The sequence below is a fragment of the Nelusetta ayraudi genome, unplaced genomic scaffold, assembly GCF_046127955.1.
Source record: "Nelusetta ayraudi isolate G7.1 ecotype Tasmania unplaced genomic scaffold, CSIRO-AGI_Nayr_v1 ptg000135l, whole genome shotgun sequence".
Lineage (NCBI taxonomy): Eukaryota > Metazoa > Chordata > Actinopteri > Tetraodontiformes > Monacanthidae > Nelusetta > Nelusetta ayraudi.
In genome coordinates this window covers 18,567,700-18,588,582 of record NW_027466185.1, presented here as the reverse complement: position 1 = coordinate 18,588,582, position 20,883 = coordinate 18,567,700, and the positions used below count along the sequence as shown (strand labels likewise).

The 20,883-nt window shown below is 43.8% G+C and overlaps 1 protein-coding gene across 1 annotated transcript; it reads left to right on the top strand.

The window, feature by feature from the left end:
* The first annotated feature begins 949 nt into the window (after positions 1-949).
* oprd1a (opioid receptor, delta 1a) lies at positions 950-20,239 on the top strand. Its single transcript, XM_076011714.1, has 3 exons — positions 950-1,472; positions 18,487-18,842; positions 19,529-20,239. The coding sequence occupies exons 1-3, from the start codon at positions 1,213-1,215 to the stop codon at positions 20,056-20,058; spliced, it is 1,146 nt and encodes a 381-aa protein (XP_075867829.1). The 5' UTR covers positions 950-1,212; the 3' UTR covers positions 20,059-20,239.
* The last annotated feature ends 644 nt before the right edge of the window (positions 20,240-20,883 follow it).

Genomic DNA, 20,883 nt, shown 5'->3' with positions numbered 1-20,883 from the left:
CCTGATGATATAATATGCACAAGTCTACACAATGAAAATATCAGTCTGGTTCATTTTTTGAGTTTGAAATCAATGCATGCACTCCTCGATGGATGTCAAGTGTTACTATACCAGCCCTGTGCACAACAATTTGCACCACCTATGATCACCCAGCTGCAATGTCATGAGATGCTTGAACAAACCCCAGACTGCAGTAAACATCGAACACGACCGTTTAGGTGATTTACAGCTGCAGCTGCACCGTCTCTCCTGCTGATCACGTGATCATAGACACCTGTAAAAGGGCCGCACTTAGCGTTTTGTCTTGATTGCCGCCTCATTTACTGCCATGATAAAACCGGCTCTTTGTTACCATGGCAATCAGAAGGCCTTTCTTTCCATCCATCACCTGCTCCTTATTTAGTTTATTGATTTTGGAGAGTGTTTTTTTTTTTTTTTTTGTGGCCGTAGGGGCCACCTCTGTTTCTGAGCTGGTGAGCGTGTGCATCATTTCAACTGCAGCCGGTTTCAGATTGTTTCATCCGTTACAAAGCGTTGCACGGGCTGACCCCCGGGTAACAGTTCCCCGGTTGTTTCTCATCCCCCGTGGATACACCGCTTAATCACTGCTTTCCATTCCACGCACATGGATCAATAACGGTGAAAACAGTGCAGGATTCGTATTTGATTTAACGGTAGAATAAATTTCCTCTAATTTAAAACCCTTGTGAAAGCCCAGGTCTGTTCCCAAGCATGAGATAATTTGCACAAGAGCATTCTGAAACTCTTTCAGCTGATGGCCATTCATGTTATTTTCAATTTCATACATTGCCCTGTGCAGGCTTTTCATGTGCGGTTGTGCGCGTGCATTCATCGTACCCCTCCTACTGTTGACGCTCGCGCTGCGCAGTCCTGACGTCGACGCGCGTCTATAAGAGGGCGCGCCGCGGCTCCGAGGTGGAGATCTTGGAGAGTGAAGAGGCAGCACGAGCGCATCTCAAAGGGTCTCCTCGTCCTGACATCACCCACTGTCACTCTGCCGGGGAGGGCGGTTTTTGGACTTCCGGGAGAAAGTAGCGCGGATTACCGCCCCCGCCGGGGAAAAAAAAAAGAAAAAAGAGAAAAAAAAAGTTCCCTCCGTCGACTTTAAGCGCGCAAGTTTCCCCCTCTCTTTCCATTTTACGCGCTACGGACAAGTGGGACAGCAGCAGCAGCAGCAGCGGCGGCGGCGGCATGGAGCCATTCACGGTCTCGGGGGCTCAGCTCTCGCTGTCCGACCTCTACTCTGTCATCCCCTTCAACGTCACCTTCCAGGACGAGGAGGGCGTCTTGGTGGGCGACGGGCTGCGCAGCGGCAGCAACTACACGGAGGTGCCCGGTCCCGTGCGGAGCGCGGGGGGGCTCGTCATCGCCATCTCCATCACGGCTCTCTACTCGGTCATCTGCGTGGTGGGACTCCTGGGCAACGTCCTGGTCATGTACGGGGTGGTGAGGTAAAACGCTGCTTCTTTATCTCGGCACGGAGAAGAGTCGAGTCGCTTGTTGCATTTCAACTTGAGGCAAAATATTTAATGATTTAATTTTTGTCATTTATTTTTTTGGGGTGTTTTTTTTTTTTTTCCCCCTCGCAGATTCCGTCTATTAAAAGTGCACATATGGTATTTTATTGCACATTGTAAGGATTTTTTTTTTTTTTTTCACAGGAAAAAGCTGTGAGCTCCCATTCACAGCCTGAAATGGTGTGAAAAAAAATGTAAGAGTCTGAAAAAGTCTGTACATCGGATCATTAAAATGCAGGATTCCAACCACTGAGCGAGCGCAGAGGTGGAAAGTTGTGTTTGTGAGCAAGTCGCAGAGTTGGTCCTGTGCGGCATCTGTCTGAAAAGAGTTGGGCAAGGTGCCTCCATCTGCATAAAAACATAAGGCACAGCTGTTGAATTATTATTCTGTGCAACTTCTTGCTATACGGCTAAAGAATCGGGGTGTGGGTTCGGCTCGGTGTGAGTCAGCAGCTGCACGGGGGGGTAATCAATCACGGGGGTCCCTTTTTGTTCGCGGATGATGATGTTCGGTGCCAATTAGTTACAGTCGTATAGGCATATAGCATTAGTTAGAAAGAGGGAAATCCTGCATAGGAGATGTGCTGGAGGTCAAGGACGCAAGCACGCGATACTCTGAGAAGCTGTAAAAAACCCTTTTGCGGCTTAAAAATTCTCACCAAAACCTTGAAATGAGAAAAGAGACCCAAATCTGGGCCGCAGACAACATTAAACGTGTTTGTAAGTGTAATTATCCGTCCTGCCCCTCCCGCTCAGCTTTTACAGCAGAGTGACACACCCGGACTTTGTCACCGAATCCGGGCGCCCTGTCATTTCACTGAAAAGAACATCCCTCTCTGCTTGTTGGAAACTCAGAGCGCTCGTATCGTTTTTGCAGCAGCTCGCCGTGTCCTCGCTCATCACATTAATTACCCTCTAATCTCTCTGTGTGTGTTTCTCCCCTTATCATCTGAAGGTGTTAATTAGACCTGCCGGGAGCCTGCTAGCGTATTATACGAAGCCAGCGGATTCCATTTAGAGTTCATGCATAGAGGGAGGACACCACCAGGTGTAGAGGCAGAGTGTGCAAGGCTATGGTGGCCAGAGGGTCAGTGGAATACATGAATGATTGATTCATGAGTGCGGTTTGAGGAGTCAGAGCAAAGGAGACAAGCAGGGACTTGGACAAGTGGAAAGGAGGGGTGAAGGGGATTGAATAAAGAGGAAAAGGTGATTTTCTCAAGTGATCTTGTTTGGATACAGAGCAAAAGGGGGGGGGGGGGCACAGAATAAATATTTATGAGTTTGCCTATTGTAAACATCCAGGGCTGAGAACAACTGGCAGAAAAATGGACAGAGTGAAGGAGTGGGGAAAAGGCAGAATGCGGCAGAGCTCAGAGGAGGTGTCGAATGAAATTGTGCTTGGAGATTCGCCCGGTTTTTGTGCACAAGAGGGAGGGAGAGAGCTGAACGTCCCCAGAGACTGAGCCACAGAGAGAGAGTGAGGGCGAGGCTGAGCACATTGACTGTGGCCATCAGGACGTATAATCTCCTGGGGAACGTCAGAGAGCTCCTCAGGATGGGGAATCTCAAGGAATTTAGACAACCTCAAATTAAAACCCCATCTCCACGTCACTGCAGGAAGACGAGGGAGGAGGATGAGCCACCGGTAATCCTTAATCTCTCTTCAGTTCCCCTCTTTGTGCATCACAGATCTGTTACAATTGGTAGCGTGTGCTTAAGTACGATTCTCAGGGCGGCAGTAAATTACTTTTGAGGCACAATTAGATGGTAGATATAAACTATGGTGAACATCTTTCCAAGTGCAAACTTGCGTATTGGGTACTTGATTTGTAAGCACATCTATTATTTGTTTATTGATTGTGCAGTCATACTTTATAAATGATGAATTGCGATAGATAGAGGTTAATGTGACACACCCTGACCTCAATGCATAATTGATGAAGTTTGGATGTGCCAATCAATAGACACATCACAGGTGTGCTCTCAAATCAAGTGACACAAACCGAGTTTCTGCATTTATAAAGGACAAACAAGTAATGTTGGAACAGTAACTCAACATGCGCCAAGTGATTTGAAAACAAGTTGTCAAGGTCTTTTAGCGCCCACAGCCATACAATGAGAATCAAGCTAGTGGTTTAGCTACAGGTTGGACAGGTGTGTAATCTAAGGTTTCATACTGTAGTCCTCCATCAGGCCAGCAGGGGGAGCCGTGTCAGTGGGAGCAGGTGCCGTTCTCCCACTGAGTTACAGAATTTTATTTAAATTTTTTATGAAAATGACTGAAAAGTTTTATTTTAATGTATAAAAATTATTTTCTTTAACTCTAAAAGTTAGCCTTCACCTTGAATGTCAGTTTCTAAACCACCACATTATCATTATGTCTTTAATCAGTAACGTTATTTCATCAGCACAATAGATGAGGGTATGTCCTTCAAAAGCAAAGCTAAAAAAAGAAAAAGAAAAAAAACACTGACATACGAATAAAAATGTTGAATAAAAGTTTCAATGACTGAAAGAACAAGATGGCGAATACAAGCGGCCCAAATGAGTTTCCTCTGCAGGGTGACTGGGCACCCCTTATGAACCGGGTGAGGAGCTCAGTTACCCAGGAGGAACATGGAGTAGAGCCACTGCTCCTCCACATTGAGAGGAGTCAGTTGAGGTGGCTCGGGTATCTGTTTCAGATGCCTCCTGGAGGCCTCCCTGGTGAGGTGTTCTGGGCATGTCCCACCGGGTGGAGGCCCTGGGGAAGACCCAGGACACGCTGGAGGGACTACGTCTCTCGGCTGGCCTGGGAACACCTTGGGGTCCTGCCAGATGAGCTGGAGGAGGTGACTGAGGCCAGGGAAGTCTGGACATCTCTGCTCAGACCTGTTGGCCCCGCGACCCAACTCCAGATAATGCGGCAGAAGAAGAAGAAGAAGAAACTTGAACCTTCCAAAAACCTTTTACACAATTTGGTAGAAGAAGGCAAAGAATAAAACACAAATATGATCATATGAGTTCTTGCACGCACAGTATCTCACTTCAACTGACCGTTGCATTCATCAGTCTGAGCAGCTGTGATTTTACAGTGAGGCATGCTTCAGTGCGCAGAAGCCCCTTTTAAAGCCGAGAGAGCATGTGCGCTCACGGTGGCATAAATTGGGATTTGGGCTGCTGTCGCATCAAGAGCCAGTGCAATTAATTGTTGGACGGAGGCGTCGTACATGCCTGAGACAGTCGGAGAAGGGAACGGGTCAGCGGCACACGGGGCTCCTCTTATCAGCCGGCTGCCTCCTGCATCTCGGCTCCCGGCACCACGGTCACACTGGCCAGCCAGGAACTGCTTCAGTGCTCTTCCAATTTACTGTCGAGTGGCAGCCGTTTGAAATCAGTATGATGGGCAGCCGATGGGGAGTCGGATTGGTTTGTGCGAGAGGGGGTTTATCAACCAAGCCGCTCCTCAAGAGGGTGGGGTTGTTCAATCTTATTTCAAAACCCAAAAGATAAGCGATTGTCCAAGGTGCATTTAGGCCAAATCCAGAGTACAAGGAGTGAAGAGTATGGCTGTATGATCGCAGCAGGAAAAGTGCACCTGGCAGTGGTGAAACGAGTAGGACCAACCTGTTACATTTTAGTTGAATTTCGTTTTTTGTTGCCATTTAACTGTAAGATAATTATGTTTTTCACCTCAAATGCTATTTTTTCCTTCGAGGTAATTTCCACAGTAATGGATTTCCTTTCTTTATCGCTTGAGCTGCAGACATACAGTGGTCTATGAATGTACATTTCCACTTCAGCTTCGACAGCAGAATAACCAAGACAACACTGAAAAACAAAGACACTGACTGACACTGTTCTGCTTTGTAGTCATGTAACCAACTTCTCGGGTGGTCCCATTTTTTGAGGGACAGTTTGGGAGTGTTTATCATGGGGACACATGGCCCCGCGCATTAGTGAACCCGGAAAGACTTTCCTAATACAAACCTTCCTTTTTCTGCCAAAAAACAAGATTTCAGTAGAACAATATTTAGTGCTAAAGCATAGATTCTGCCAAAGGACGTGACACCGCCTGCATTCCAATGGTTGTGAAAACCATTGACTCCAATACAATTTAAAACAATGATGGTATATAATGAATGTTCCAAAACGAAGGCCGATGTGGAAACATGCATTCTGAGGGGTGACGTCACTATCGCTCTGTCCATCTTTACGTACAGTTAGCGGTTAAAAGCAGCTTAACTTTTAATACAGTTTTTGCGTCACTCCGGCAGGAAAACCTCCGGACAAAGGCTGCGGCAAAAGTTGACGCCGCTCAGTATATCTTTATATTTAGTATAAAGATAAAATATACTAGTATATCTAGTATATTTTATTGTTTTGATTTAATTTAATTTATTTTGTGTTATGTTAATGAAGCGATGCTAGCTCCAGAATCACATTGCGTTGCAGGATTATGCCTGCATCAGCAGAGAAAGATCATCTCCCTAGAGAGAGACAGTGAAACATCGGCGGGGATAAACCAAGCGTGCGGGTCTCCCATTCTCGATTACGCCAATCTTTATGAAAAGGTCACTTCACCGGAAGAGCAAAATCGACTGCTGTGATATTTTTCCAAGATACTGAACGCTGGATTGCTTGCGTTTGGGTTGCCTATCTACCTAGGTTGGTTCTGCTGCCACGATATGAACATGTATGGCTGAAAGAAGCAACAACAAAAAAAAACTGTTGGGATAAAGCCATGAAATTCAAGTCCATCTCAGCTCTGTACTTCAAATATTTCTGGTGATTTGTGATCACACCTGCCCTTTACAGTAAAAGCCCTGACGGGAGACTTTGCTTGTTTATGTGACAGCACTGCTCCCGTCTCCCGTCTGTGCGATTGGAACCTTGTGTGGGATCAATTAAATAGGCGAGACCGGCACGTCTTCTTATCACCCAGGGGCGGGAACCACTGGAAGGAATTAACCAGAGCTGAGATTTCAGAGCAGAGCTCAGCTACAGGTAATTTGTCAGCGATGGGAGTGAGAGGGAAAAAAAAGGCGAAAAAAAAAGAAGATTTCACAGGTGGTGCGAGCAGGATGGGGAATGGATGCCGCAGGACTTAGAGAGAGGGAAATGCTGGAGTGTTTAAACTGGGTTGTTTGAGACTGTCTGGCAAATAGATGGAGAAAATGGCCAATACCTTAGCAGTCCGGGTTCATTTTCAAGGCCCACTCACCTCGGCCTCTTCAACCTTTTCCTTGTGCCTCTCTGTTTGTCGTCAAATCCAAAATCCACCCAATCGGCTGCTTTCTTTTTTCGGTTCCTGCGGTTAACCCTCATTCGTAATCTGGCCCACTTGTAGGATGTCATCCGTAGCGTCCATCAAATTAAGGGAAACACCACCAGTGGTGGAAGGAGAGTTGCTGCTCTTATCAGGCCACTGTGTTTCCCCATTTTTCTGTATCCGTTTCTTCTCAAAGACGTGGTACCATTCACCATCAACATCTTCAGACGGTGAATCAAGTGATCATCTAAGGTCGGTGTAATCGCTCCTTAATTCCTACTTGGATGAAAATCTGCAGAGCTGTTGATGACAAAGCGAGATGACAGATTAATTTAAGTTTTAACCTACATTTTTAATGAGCTGTTTAATTTCTTATTTAAAACAAATATATTCCTTAAAAAAAAAAAAAAAAAAAACTAAAGTGGCAGAAAGCAAATTTTGTTCACCACTAGAAAGCGCAACTGAGCACAGCACGTAACACAAAACATACTCAGTCAGCCTTGTATGTGAAGCCACAAAAACCCACTAAGCGGGCAAAAAAAAGTTGAGTGATCATTAAAATATATAATATTATGTCGAGTGAACAAGCTGGATGTGCCAACTAAACTTAAAAACTGAAAACTGAAAATAGACCTTTTGTGTTTCAAGACTTTTTGTCTTGAAACACGACATGGTAACGAGTTCTGGTAACAGGAGGTGATTCTTGAAATTTAGACTTATATCCATCAGAAATTTAGGAATCATTTGTAGTGCATTTCATTCTGTTTCCATGCGTTTTCTGTAAGGGTGTCAAAGTTAACGCGTTATTAACGCGTTAACTCAACTCCGCTTTATCGCCGACAATTTTTTTATTGCGCGATTAACGCACACAGTGCTTTTTTAACCTTTGGCCGCTCCGTAGATTGTGGAAACGGGAAATGAATTGACTCACAGCACACAGTCACACGCTTGCAGCCGGCTTGTAAACACAACAAAAAAAGAAAAAGACACTGAGCGTAGATGAGCACTAGGAAGGACTAACATGGATAAGGCGTCAATTGTAAATGGAAAGTTCCACTTCAAAACCCTGCCAGATGGCAGTCTTGACAGGACAAAAGTGACATGCATTTACTGTAACGCTGTATTTAGTTTCCACCGGAGTACGAGCAGTCTTACGTATCACTTGTCTGCGAAGCATACAGCTGACGCGGAGAGCCCTCCGCCCCCTTCTAAGGTAAAGCAAACCACGTTGGATGGTGTGGCACGGAGACCACTGGCTGCGTGCACCACACGCCAACTTTCATCAGCGGGGGCTAAATGGGTGTGGCTACGGCTTGCAGGCCAATTAATGTCGTGGAGGACGAGGGTCTGCACGATATCATATATATTATACTGACTATGGATGAATATGACATTGACTGGATGATTATGGCACTGACTGTGGATTACTATGGATGCTGAACAGCTGTTATAGGCTATACTGCCTAACTGCACTATATCATTTGAGTCCTTTTCTGTATTGCACTGCCCCCTGTTTAATGCACACTTTATTTATTGTTTTGATTTAATTTAATTTATTTTGTGCATCACAGTTTGATGCAATGCAAAAGGGTCATCCTTTTGTGTTAATGGCTGCTGAAAAAAAGGGGATGAATAGTTCAAGTTCAAGTTGAAAAGTAAAATATACAAGTTTTGGTAGTACTAGTAATCATTACTATGTAATGTTACAGTTATGCCCATCTGTTATCGTTGTTGGGCTTGAGTTTATAATATTTTTTTTTACCTTGTGCATTTTTTGTTTTGTTAGTAGTACTTGTCATTGCTCCAACACGAATAAACATGCTGCATTTGCAGAAAGCAAATATTTGCCTACTCCCATGTTGATATGATTATTAAAAAAATGAAAAAAAAGTTTACGGTAGATTTAGAGCAGATAAAAAGAATATGTGATTAATTTGCGATTAATCGTGAGTTAACTATGGAAAAACTATGCGATTAATCAGATAAATTTTTTTAATCGACTGACAGCTCTAGTTTTCTGATGTTGTGCCATCATAGAGATGGTTGCTTCTTGGTATTTATAACGTAGAGAATTTCATGCACTAACGTCCATGGGTGGCCACTAGAGCTTCACGTACCAATTTCTTTTTTTTTATATCCTTACATCTGATAATAATGAAAATTTCGTATTGCCCCTTTAACTAATACGATATGACTGATGGTCTTTAGCGCACTGATAAGTTCATTAGATAGTTGATCCCCTTGGAAAGGAAAATGGCTATCTCCTTATTAACTTAATTAGAATAATCCATTAGTACATAAATGAACTGATTAAAAAAAATGGTAACTTGTGACATCTGGGGCTGCCACATTTGGGAGTTCTTGGTTAGGAATATGTAATCTTTTAATTAATAGATAAAGGTGCAGCACAACCAGAGTCCCTCTGAGCAATAGTCCCCAAGTGGTGGGATCTTGGATGGTGACCTCTGCCACCCAAGTACATTTATACTTCACTCAATCAAAATGAATTTACAGTACCATTTTAAACCATAGAGAGATGCATTTTCCATTTCAGTAAAAAAAAAAAAGAAAAAGGGGGGGGGTCAGGATTGGAGCCTGATTTGTGCATCACAAAACAAAATGCACACAAATGTATTGGTACGAAAATCCGCACAAACGTGAAGACTAATATAAATGCAAATCATATTTCTCTGCAGGGGAACGTGAATCTGTGGAGCTTGTACAAGTGGCAAAAGGGCGGAGAAAGGTCATCAGAGTAATTGAATGAGAGGAAATAGCCATTCATAGGCTGCCTCATTGAAATTCTCAACAACTTAAGAATTTTCATAAATTGATGCATTATTCTGATGTCCATGTCATTGAGTTTTCTGCTTCAGAAGAACATTTATATCTGCTCTGTCATCTCCATTTTTAGAACTGACATGCTTGTTTTTTTTTCCCCCTGCGTGTCCAGTGCAGTGAGAGGTCCATTGTTTGTGTAGGCAAAATGAAAGGCCACCTTTTTTAATGGCACCTACTTAACATCAGCCTTTATGGCAAGGTGCCCTTCTGCACAAAGAAATCTCGCAGACGGTGGAGGTGATTGTTCGCTCAACATTCTGACCTCTTGATTAACAACAGCCAAAGTGTGCAAATGTCAGGAAATGCCATTGAATTGATTGAGTCGCTTCGTGACTCCAACACTGTGCGGCTGTGCAACTCAACCCCATCAAAAGTGTTGCAGCCTTTCAGTCAAGTATGCTTAATGCAAGGGGATTATGGGAAATCTTAGTCGATTGTACAAATCTAACCGAGGCCAAGTCAGCCCAAGCCTCTTCTATCTGTGACAGCGCCACCTTTGGCATAGCACCCTGAGTTATTCTGCAAAGGTTAAACAAAAAAAACACAGGTCAACAAAGAAAAAAAATGCTTTAATTAAGATTACATACATGCATGCATACATGTAAATGACAGCTGGAAAACTTGCAAGTGGTGGACAAAAGCATCATTTTATTCCAAAGTTAAAAAAAAAAAGTTATTCATTTTTAAAAAATACTAAAACACATCCAAAACACAACTAAATATACATCCTAAGCCAACCACAAATACTTTTAGGACGAGGGAGTGAGGGTGCAGGCACGCTGGGGAAAAGGCCAAACAATGCCACTCAGACACAGCAAAACCAATTAGCTTAGCATCTCTTTGCAGTGCAAACGAAATGAAAGAGCTGCTGAGCTGAAGAGTCACAGGCCATTAGATGCAGAAGGTTGGGGATTGGGGCGGAGAGGGGGAGAGAGGGGTGGTGCCACACCCACTCTCCCTATCGCACATGAACATGTACAAGAAAAAGCCAAAGCGTACGGGTGTCCAGTATCGTTAAAAAGATTGAAGAAGTTGAGGAGAAACAAGCAAATGATGCAGGTATGCAGGCTGCTGCGTATCTTCAGTAACTGTAGTATCGCGCATTAGGGGTGTTTTGTTTTTTTGCAATGGCCTCTTACGCAACATTTACTAGCCTCTCGCTAAGAGATGCCTGTTAAAAGAAACACCTTTTATGAGCAAAGCAAGCAGCTCTGCTCTCTTTACACCAGGTTTTCTTGTTCCTACTGAATCAACATTAGATCAGCTGTGTAAAATCCCTGCATATAAAAAAAACCTTCCAAAAGTAGATGTAGTATATGTATTTATTTTTAGATTATATTTATATAATCTATTTGTCAATACCCTTTTGTAGAAATTTGCATAATTTATATTCCTTGTAATATAATAATGAATAATTGTATAATTTGTACAAATAAACTACTGATACTATATAAGATTTAAGACTATATTCCTGTTTGCCATGAATCAACATTAACCGATAAGAATACTGACTAAAGAAATTGGACAACAAAGGCCATCGTTATCTTTGGAGGTGTGTTGCATTACTCTCATGATTAGCTTTCAGTATTCTCACTGAATAGAGTAGACATTTGTTTTTGATTCTGCTGTGATACAAAATTCCTCTGATGTGGCACCTAAAGAAATGGAGGAAGGGATCCGGCCTGCAGAGGAGGTTTAACGAAACCGTCTATGATGCATATATGGCGGAAAGGAAAACCGGGGTGAAGACTGGATAGAAAATGTGCCACGCTGCAATTTTGAAAAGGGCGGAACATCGCTTGACATATTTGCTTTCCCAAGTCTTCAAAGAGGAGACAAAAAGGCAAAAGCTTTGCCACATTATAGGGATTATACAGTGAGCAACCCTGACACAACCCCATGAAGAGGAGGGCTTTCCTGTCGCAGTCGGGGTTTTTTTCAACAAGAGACCCAGCTCAGCGGGAAGCCAACAACTACAGCGTTCTTGTTCGCGACATAAGGAAACCGCACTCATGTACCAGAGTCATACTTCAAAAGCATCTTACAGCCTTCAATACCATCCTCCACTGGTGCCTCTTTAATACCACATCCTTTGTTCAGGTGGAGATTTGAAATGACATATCAGGCCCAGGGTGCCTCGATGGTGTAGTGGTGAGCACTGTAACTTTACAGCATGAGGGACTCTGGTTATATTCCCAGGCCTTTCCGTGTGGATTCTCAATGGGTAATGGGAATATGTTTTCCCATCTGGGTGATTTGGAACTCCAAATTGGCCGAAGGTCTGAGGCCGAATGGTTGTTCCACTTTGCGGCAGTGCGACAAACACCTTTTCCTTAAATCCACTGGGATAACCTCCAGTACGCCTGCAACCCTGAGTGCATGAGAAGCTCTGGCTGCAAAATGGATGGATGGATGGACGGATGATGGGGCCAGAAAGCTGCAACAACTAATCTCATTTATTACACCTCATATTTGCATCTTTTGTGTGGGCAAAAAGGACCCCTACAGCGCTGCAGACCAACAGTATTGACGCTCTCCCTGCCACCATTGATTCGCTAATCTCCACAGTGCCCATAACACTACAGGCTGGGCAGTAGAGAGTTTTCACAGCAGCACTTATTTGCTAGTGGCGAAAGGAGAAAGTGGCATTTTGAGAATGCACATGAGCTTTGCCTGCCTGGATTAGCGAGAGAGGCCAGAGCAATTTCTGGGGAATCGTGGTTCAGTTATGGAAAGGACGATAAACCCAATCCCCTACGTGTATAAAAGCGAGGCTTTACGTGCAGAATCCAAAGCTTCGGAGACCTGGGGGATGAGAAGTAGCACATTTCTGTGCAATAGCTTCAATATATATGCTGAAGTTTGAAATTTCAACGACTACTGCAAATGAAGCTTTTTACCGTTAAGGTTGACAGAAACCTTACTGGCGACACTGGCACGCCATGGTGTAATGCAGGGTATATGTGGTTATACCCACTTATTTTTCAATCAGCATTGCATATACCTACTTCTCAGTCCTCTCTGATGGATATTAGGGCATTTATCCTTTGCTGAATGGTTGCTCAAAAAAGGGCATGAATTAAGAGTATACCCACTTCACCAGGGACCACTAACTACCCTACTGCTGGCACGGTAAGTGGCAAATGGTCATAAAGGACAAGAATGCAAATTAGTTTTGCCGTGCAGACTCAATGTATTTGGGTCAGTGGTGTAATAGGGAACACTCGTTATCCAAGTTTACAGTAAGTCCAGTCGTGGCGCCATTTCTTGATTCGTCAAAAAAGAATATGTTTTAAAAATGGGTCATTTATTCCCAGCACAGTGTAAAACTTAGGTGTAATTGCCTGCGGGAAGACAAAAATACACGATGGTGAAAAATTAGTTATTCCTCATGACCATTTTGTCAATTATTTATTGCAATGGGGATTGAACGGGATTTCGGGGACTGAGGGCTGTTCTGTACCACTTGGTTGGTTTCCATGGCACATTCACTCTGTGGCAGTCAGGGAAAATGGCACAGATTGTAGGGCAGTGACAGCTTATTTTTCCAGGATCAGTGCCTTGTTTTCCCCCCACTGGACCTGCACAAATAGGAGGAAAACTTAAAGGGCCAATACGCAATTTAATCAAGGTCAGATATAAGGTAATAAAAAAAGTAGGATAAATGAAGCTTCAGTGGTGGTTATTTCTTCTGGGGTAGAGCGTCATATTACACACCCTACTCTGTCTGTTGATATTGAGCTCTTTTAATGACTTTGTTAAAAAGTAACAGGATACATGCTCCAACCAATTAACTAAAATTACACTCTAAATAACTGATATAGCCCTAAATCTGGAGTGTCATGCTTCCAAGGGGACAGCTATCTGTGATGGACCTTCATCCAACACAGAGCTCTAATAAAATATGAAAGCGATTTGGCTTAGGCTTTACAAGAATACAATTAACCAAAAAGTAGGCCTGCGAAGATGTAGGTTCGTCACTGAAAGTGATCCTCTTGGAAACACAACACGGCAACAGAGTTCTGAGGACAAGAGGGGATTTAGGTTGAGTTTCAGCATAATTATAGCCAATGTTAACATGTTCGCATGCGCACACTTTCTGGATTATGTATTCTAATCATCTCTCAATATTTTCCTTTTGTAGGTTTGATATTTTCCACTTTCAAGAGACACAGACAGGCTTTAATTTAGCAGAGCCAGAATCCATGTTGAGTTTTGATGGATTAGAAACATTGTATCCCAGGTGCCTTTCTTCATTTTTTTATACCAGCTTTGACGTTGGGGAAACTTGTCGCAGTTTGGTGTCCTGATGAGCAAAATATAAGTGACATATACGGCGAAGGTTGCTGAAAATGATTTGCTGCCGCTTCACCTCATTCCTTCTGTGGTGATGAGATTGAGGCAGCGAATGCCACCTCAAGGGTTTGAATACCAACCCTTGCATAATTTCCCAGTTCAAGGAGCCTGATTTCCAAGAAGTGAGGGTTAAGAGGCGCGTTGCATATGAAAGTAGCAGGTTAAGGCTGGAATGTCTGTTGGCAACTTGGCCAGTGGGCAAGTGTGTGGAATATAGACAGCGATGTGGAGAATCAGCAGCACGACGGGATCTGTTGCCACTGCAGGGAGGAGTGTTTCATATGTTGGAAAGGTTGCAGAGTAGAGTATCAGGTACTCACTCCTGTCACACATACTGTATGTACATTTTTGCACATTTGGTCATCATCTTGTCATCGCCCGGTGAAGAGCCTCTTAATGGGGATTGCAAGACACCGGGGGGTGGAGCTGCTGCCACTGGCTCAGCGGAGCTTTCGATGGAGGGTTGAGGGCAGGTGCAAAATAAATAAACATGAGAATGCAAAATTGCAAGACTCCTCACCCCGGCCATGACTGGAATTTTCAACAGAATCACAGGAAAGGGGATTTTAGGGAATAAAAAAAGTAAAAGTTTTTGAGTGACACTTAGGGAGAAGGAAAGTAGACTGAAGGGGAGATTTTGGTTTGTCCACTCCTTCCAGTGAGTAGCAGATTGCGACTGCACCTCGCCTGCTCCAAGATGTATTTCATGCAGACAGTGGGGCAGTTTGTCGAGTTAAATTTGAATTTTGTTTCTCAAACCACACTTAGTGCGGAGGGACAAACAACAAGTTCCTCCAGTGTTGCTGCCGCTGCGTGGGGGAAGGGAGGGTGCTGGAGGGGCAAAACAGCCTCTGGTAAAAGGAAACCAGTGTCAGGATTTTTATTTATTTATTTGTTTTATCTTTGACTGCACCTGACTCTTATTTCTGGGGATTTATACTCCGTCATGCTTTGTTCCCTTAAAGCCTGAGCGCTCTACAGACAGCTGACTGTTGGGGAGGGTGGGTTTGAAGGATTCCGGTTTTAAGCCAAATTGGAGGTGAAGTTTGGAAGCAACAATGTAAAGATACTCAACATTTCATTAAAACATCGCTTGGATCAAAGAAGACCTCTGACCTTAAGCAAGACTTGTTTCTATGTTTTTATTCCCCCCTAATCAAAGCAGTGCATTAATGTTGCACTTACTTCACCGCCCTCTTTCACTCTAAGTGGAACTTCAGCATCTGATTAGGATGATCAAAACAGCCATCTGCTGCTGACTACACTTCTTTTTAGTTTGATTTCAGATTAAAGTGCAAGATAAGATTCATGCCTTGGCCTAATGGACGTGTGATGCAATGATAATATTGAAGAGACGGGCGCTTGCACCTACCACACAAGGGGACAGACATAAAACATTTCCATTTTGACAACATTTCAAACAGCATTTTTACCATAATCATGCAGCTCTGGAGTTGTTGTGATGGTTAAAGTATGTGTTAAAAGAAGAATTAAGCACTTTTGCACACCCCTGACGGTATATCTTACAAGCGACTATATAAACCATTGCTTTTGGGCACCACAACACAAGCACACACCCCATCCAGGTACCGGCAACTCGCCATAATAATTAGCAAGTGCTGCATCCCTTTACGATGACAGAGCCTGTGAAGAGATGGCAACTGACGTTGCTGCTCTTGCACTTAAAAACATTGTTAGAATAATTTGTCTCTACTCTGTGTATTTCTGTGTCTTTGTACACTGCTCTCACCAGCTTTGATTAAAAACAAGTGTGTATGGCCAGGGTCAGAGAGAGGGTTGTAAAGAATTTACAACAGTGACATGCATGATGAAACTCTAGGGGGAGCAGTACGGAGGAAAACAGTGACCAAAACAGTGAAGAAGCGGGCCAATATGCATGGTTCCCCTTCCAAATGATCAAAATTATTGAATATTTTTGTTGGCATATCAGAGAGAATGGCATGACTTTGGCGCAACATACCCAGCTGGCCTGGTAGGGAAGCTAGCTAGCTCATTAATCAACGGTAAAGTAAGGGCTGTTTTGAGAGCGCTAAGGAGACCTTGTTGAAGAAAGTGAGGATGGGAAGAGAGTCTTCTCGCAAGAGGACTAATGTTATAAAGTCCTACACCTGGCAGGTCCGGGTTCAGTGCTGCTCTTACTGTTACAATTTAATGAATTGTCAACCTTCGAGTCTCCAAAGGCTCCAGATCAACTGAAGGAAGACAGCAGTTCCGTGCAAAGAGAGCAGAAAATACGAGATGGGATGTCGCGCACAGAAATGAAAATAAGGATTCCAGTTTACTTTCAGAATTACCATTAAAAAAAAAAAAAAAAGCCTATCATGTTTCACGACTGACTGCTACAGCAGTACAGTACTGTGTAGCTTAATTATTCTGTGGTTGAAAGCAATGCCCTTATATCACGCCATCTTTGATGAAAACAAAAATCATTACAACCAGCACTGGTCTAGCGATTCCAGCAGTCCGCCACTGTGCCACACTCCTCATAAATCTGATAAGCTACTTCCAACTGCATACACAGTAATTTCTGGGTTAAGATTAAAATCACTGCTAATTAAATTGCATATTGACAGTAAAAAAAAAAATACCTCTTGCAATGGGTGTCAGTTTGGTGCGACTACGACGTTGCAGCTGAGAATCCTACTTTGCTGCTGCATGTTGTCATATTGCAACATAGCCAACAATGAAAGGTCACCCAAGACTGATGATTAAGTATTTTCTATCCCCCCCTTTCCTATTATTTTGAGGTGTCAGCTCAGAAAATTGTAGTTTCTTCCATAATTTGAACACAGACTTAATTATATCAGGCTGGGTGCTCGGTGAGCAAATTTCAAGCTATTAAGTCTCCACCAAGGAGTCTTTACATAGAGAGAGAGAGAGTGAAAGAAAAAGAGAGAGAGAGAGAGAGGGAGAGTCTGTTCCCTCGTGCAGACTGAACATTATAAACAACAACAACAACAACAACGTCGGCAGACAGTGTTAAACGTCTTCGAGACAATTCTTGGAAAAACTGTGGCGAGGATCGAACATCTCTTAGATAAAGACGCAGCTCCCTCCTTGTCATCGCCAAGACCCCTTTAGGTTCCTGTCTGAAGTGCTGCTGCGCGAGACGCAAGGAGAACGAAAATCAATAGACGTCAGCCTTGGGTGTGCTCGAATGGAACAGGAACAAATTGAGGCAAGAATATGAATATTCTTCTGCTCCCCCCCCCACCCCCTCTAGTTAAGCCCCAAGATGCATTCATTCAGCCAGTACTTTATTATTCAAATAAAGAAAAAAAATATTCCAAGTATATTCAATTCCATACTGTACTTGAATCAGCCCTAATGTCACCTCTCAAACAGTACTGTGATAATTACATTGTGGGTTTTTGTTTTGTTTTTTTTAACACGATTTTGCAGTTTCTTGCCCCTTGGGTTGCCCGCTAGGCATGGAAGCTGTGCTTTAATACGATGGTTTAAATATTCTGCCCCCTCATTGGAAACTAATTGGCTTAGATCTATAAATACAATCTCGCATGGGTTCTGATGAGAGAGGCCTTTAGGAAGCTAAGCGGGATACCGCAAGGAAAATTCTGATCCCAATTACTCAATATTGCAATAAACAGTTTTGCACAGTTGAGGGTTTTTTCACCCCCTACTCCCATGTACACAGGAGAATCCATTTTCTTCTAACAGTGAGGACGGAGCGCTGGGAGTCGGAATATGTATAATTTATTAGCATCAAATCCAGAGAAGTAGCGTTCGGATGCTACTTCATTAGAAGCCAACTATAACCGTTGAATGAAAACACTCATTTATGAGGGAAATACACCCTTTGACAATAGATGCACTCAATTTCACCTGCTTTGTACTCGAGGACAAGTCCCCCACAATCATATATCAGGTGTTCCCAAGCTTTTCCACGCCATGGCCCCCCAAACAGCAATAGCTTCTGGCCAGGGACCCCCTTCGCAAACCAACAGACAATGTTACAAAATATGTAAAGAAAAATCTAATTTTTAAAATGTTTTTTCTTCAATTTATTGATTTAATAATTGTTGTATTTGTTTAGAATAAGAATACTACCAACTATCATGTTGATAATTATGGGCATTTTTTTTCTATGGGTTTAAAACCATACTTAATGGAGGTTGTCTCATGCTTTCTTACTATAGTAGGCCAATTCTTTGTTTTTTGCAGCAGTGTCTTCCACAGCTGGGCTTTTTGTCTGCTATTTTGCTTTCTTTGTCACAAACCTGTCTATTTTGCACTACCTAGGCTAGCTTGAGGAGCAAATTACCTTGATAAATGGCACAAACTGGCTAGTCTCTCACATGACGCCATGATGGAAGTTTCTTGTCTTCTCTCCAATTTTCTGGGGCAACCCTAACGCCCCCCCCTCTTTGAAAACCTCTGTCATAGAGCTTACCTAGCTTACCGCTCACAAAAAAAAACCCAAAACACAACAACAGCCTCCTCTCTCCCTGCAACCAGGTACACCAAGATGAAGACGGCCACCAACATCTACATCTTCAACCTGGCCCTGGCCGACGCCCTGGCCACCAGCACACTTCCCTTCCAGAGCGCCAAGTACCTGATGAACACCTGGCCATTCGGGGAGTTGCTGTGCAAGCTCGTCATCGCCATCGACTACTACAACATGTTCACCAGCATCTTCACCCTGACCATGATGAGCGTGGACCGCTACATCGCCGTGTGCCACCCCGTCAGGGCGCTGGCCTTCCGGACGCCGGTCAATGCCAAGATGATCAACGTGCTCATTTGGGTGGCGTCCTCCGCCATCGGGGTTCCCATCATGGTCATGGCCGTGACCAAAGTTGCAGACAACGGTAATCACTAAACATTTTTTGTAGGTCTCTGGCTCGAACCATTGCGATTTGCACAGCGGAATAGCTGCTGAACAGCAATCAAAACAAACCCTTCACACGTGCTTTTGTCCACATTATTAGCAACACTGGGCCACAATTGACAATTCAAAACACGTTGTGAGTAATTCTCATTTATTTGTTGCCGTTTTAACCCCCAATTATCCAGCATGGCCACTAGAGACCTGAACACCTGGGCCAGGACTGGTTTTCACAATTTTCCTTCTTGCCCGATGATCAAAGATCATTTCGATTCATCGATTCATAGCCTTGGAAGAATCCAGTCCTAGCAGCACGGTCTTAAATTCCTCCTTTCGCAAAATGCATTTAAAAAAGAAAAAAGAAAAGGTCCCACATTACGTACCTTTCATATCTTTGACCACCTTCCACTGGAGGTACTTCTGATTATAAATTATAAAAAAAATAAAGTTTTTTGTACTTTCCACGAGTGTATTACTAACCAGGAAGCGGTTGTCACATCAGAAAAGGAGGCACACAGAGATGTATTTCGGCACAAAAAAAAAAAAGATAGACTTTGCTTTTGGTGGGGAGTTCACTTGCAAGGGAAGCTTTCCTTAATGCAGCACTTTTCTGTAAGGAAACACAACATTCCGAACAAGTTATTTTCCCTTTCCTCCTCCCCCTGACAGGCAGAACGATGTGCATGTTGAAGTTCCCTGAGCCTGACTGGTACTGGGACACGGTAACCAAGATCTGCGTCTTCATCTTTGCCTTCGTGGTGCCCGTGATGGTCATCACCATCTGCTACGGCCTCATGATCCTGCGCCTGAAGAGCGTCCGCCTGCTGTCGGGCTCCAAGGAGAAAGACCGAAATATGCGGCGCATCACCCGCATGGTCCTGGTGGTGGTGGCCGCTTTCATTGTGTGCTGGACGCCCATCCACATCTTCATCATCGTCAAGACCATGGTGGAGATCAATACGCGCAACCCCTTCGTGATAGCCAGCTGGCACCTGTGCATCGCCCTGGGCTACACCAACAGCAGCCTCAACCCGGTTCTCTACGCCTTCCTGGACGAGAACTTCAAGCGCTGTTTCAGAGATTTCTGCCTGCCGTGCCGGAGCAGCGACGGCAGCCACAACAACCTCAACAGCCGCAACACCACCCGGGAGCCGGTGTCCGTCTGCCCGGCAGCCAGCAGGGAGAAGAAACCCACATGACTAGGCATGGTCTGGGTCCCCCACAGCTCTCGCTCCAGGAGGATCCAGCAGGATCTGCAGTCAGAGGTCACCCAGATCTCCACCACGGAATTCTAGGAGACCAACGAGTCAGTCGTGCCACTTGGTAGTGGCAAAAGAGAATTGAATTTTTTTGGCACCAAACAAAAATTTGAAACATGATTTTTTAATGTATATATATATATATGTAGGGTTACATATACATATATGTATATATATATATATATATATATATATATATATACATATATATTTATTTTTTAAATGTGCCCCCTTTACAAAGCCTTCGCTGTGGATGGGTTGCAGAGCAGTGGAGTAAATCTAGACGTGAGAGACAGTCAAGGCGGATAATTGGCCGCTCATGATTATTTTATGGTCCAGAGATCAGACAACAGGCATACAGCACATTTTTTGATGATACAAAGGCGGAAAGGAACATCACTCGACAAGCAAGAGGGACCATCCCCAAGAGGGTGACGTAATTAGGGAAGGAGTGACTGCCGGGACACGAAAAAATGGTGCTGAGACTTTCTCATTTTCAGACTTGCCGCAGCCGTCTGACGACGAGAACAAGTTAGGCAGGAGTGACGCGAAATTGTTTTGGTCTATTACGAGGCAGGCGAAAAAAGAAATAAAGCTTGAATTTACTACACTTCACCAAGGACAATTTTTCTGGGATCGCGCTAGCCTTAACGAGAACAGCCACGCAAGGATTTTCCACCGACGACTGGATGATGCACGGTCAAGTTCCTCCTCTCAATGCGAGGACCGTTCTTGTTTCCTATTCTGTTTGAGACGCTCGCCTCT

Bases quoted from the DNA above. Each gene is read 5' to 3' on its own strand.
- oprd1a (XM_076011714.1), top strand. From the start codon at position 1,213: ATGGAGCCATTCACGGTCTCGGGGGCTCAGCTCTCGCTGTCCGACCTC. The intron at 1,473-18,486 runs GTAAAACGCTGC...CCCTGCAACCAG, and splicing joins GTCATGTACGGGGTGGTGAG to GTACACCAAGATGAAGACGG. The intron at 18,843-19,528 runs GTAATCACTAAA...TCCCCCTGACAG, and splicing joins GACCAAAGTTGCAGACAACG to GCAGAACGATGTGCATGTTG.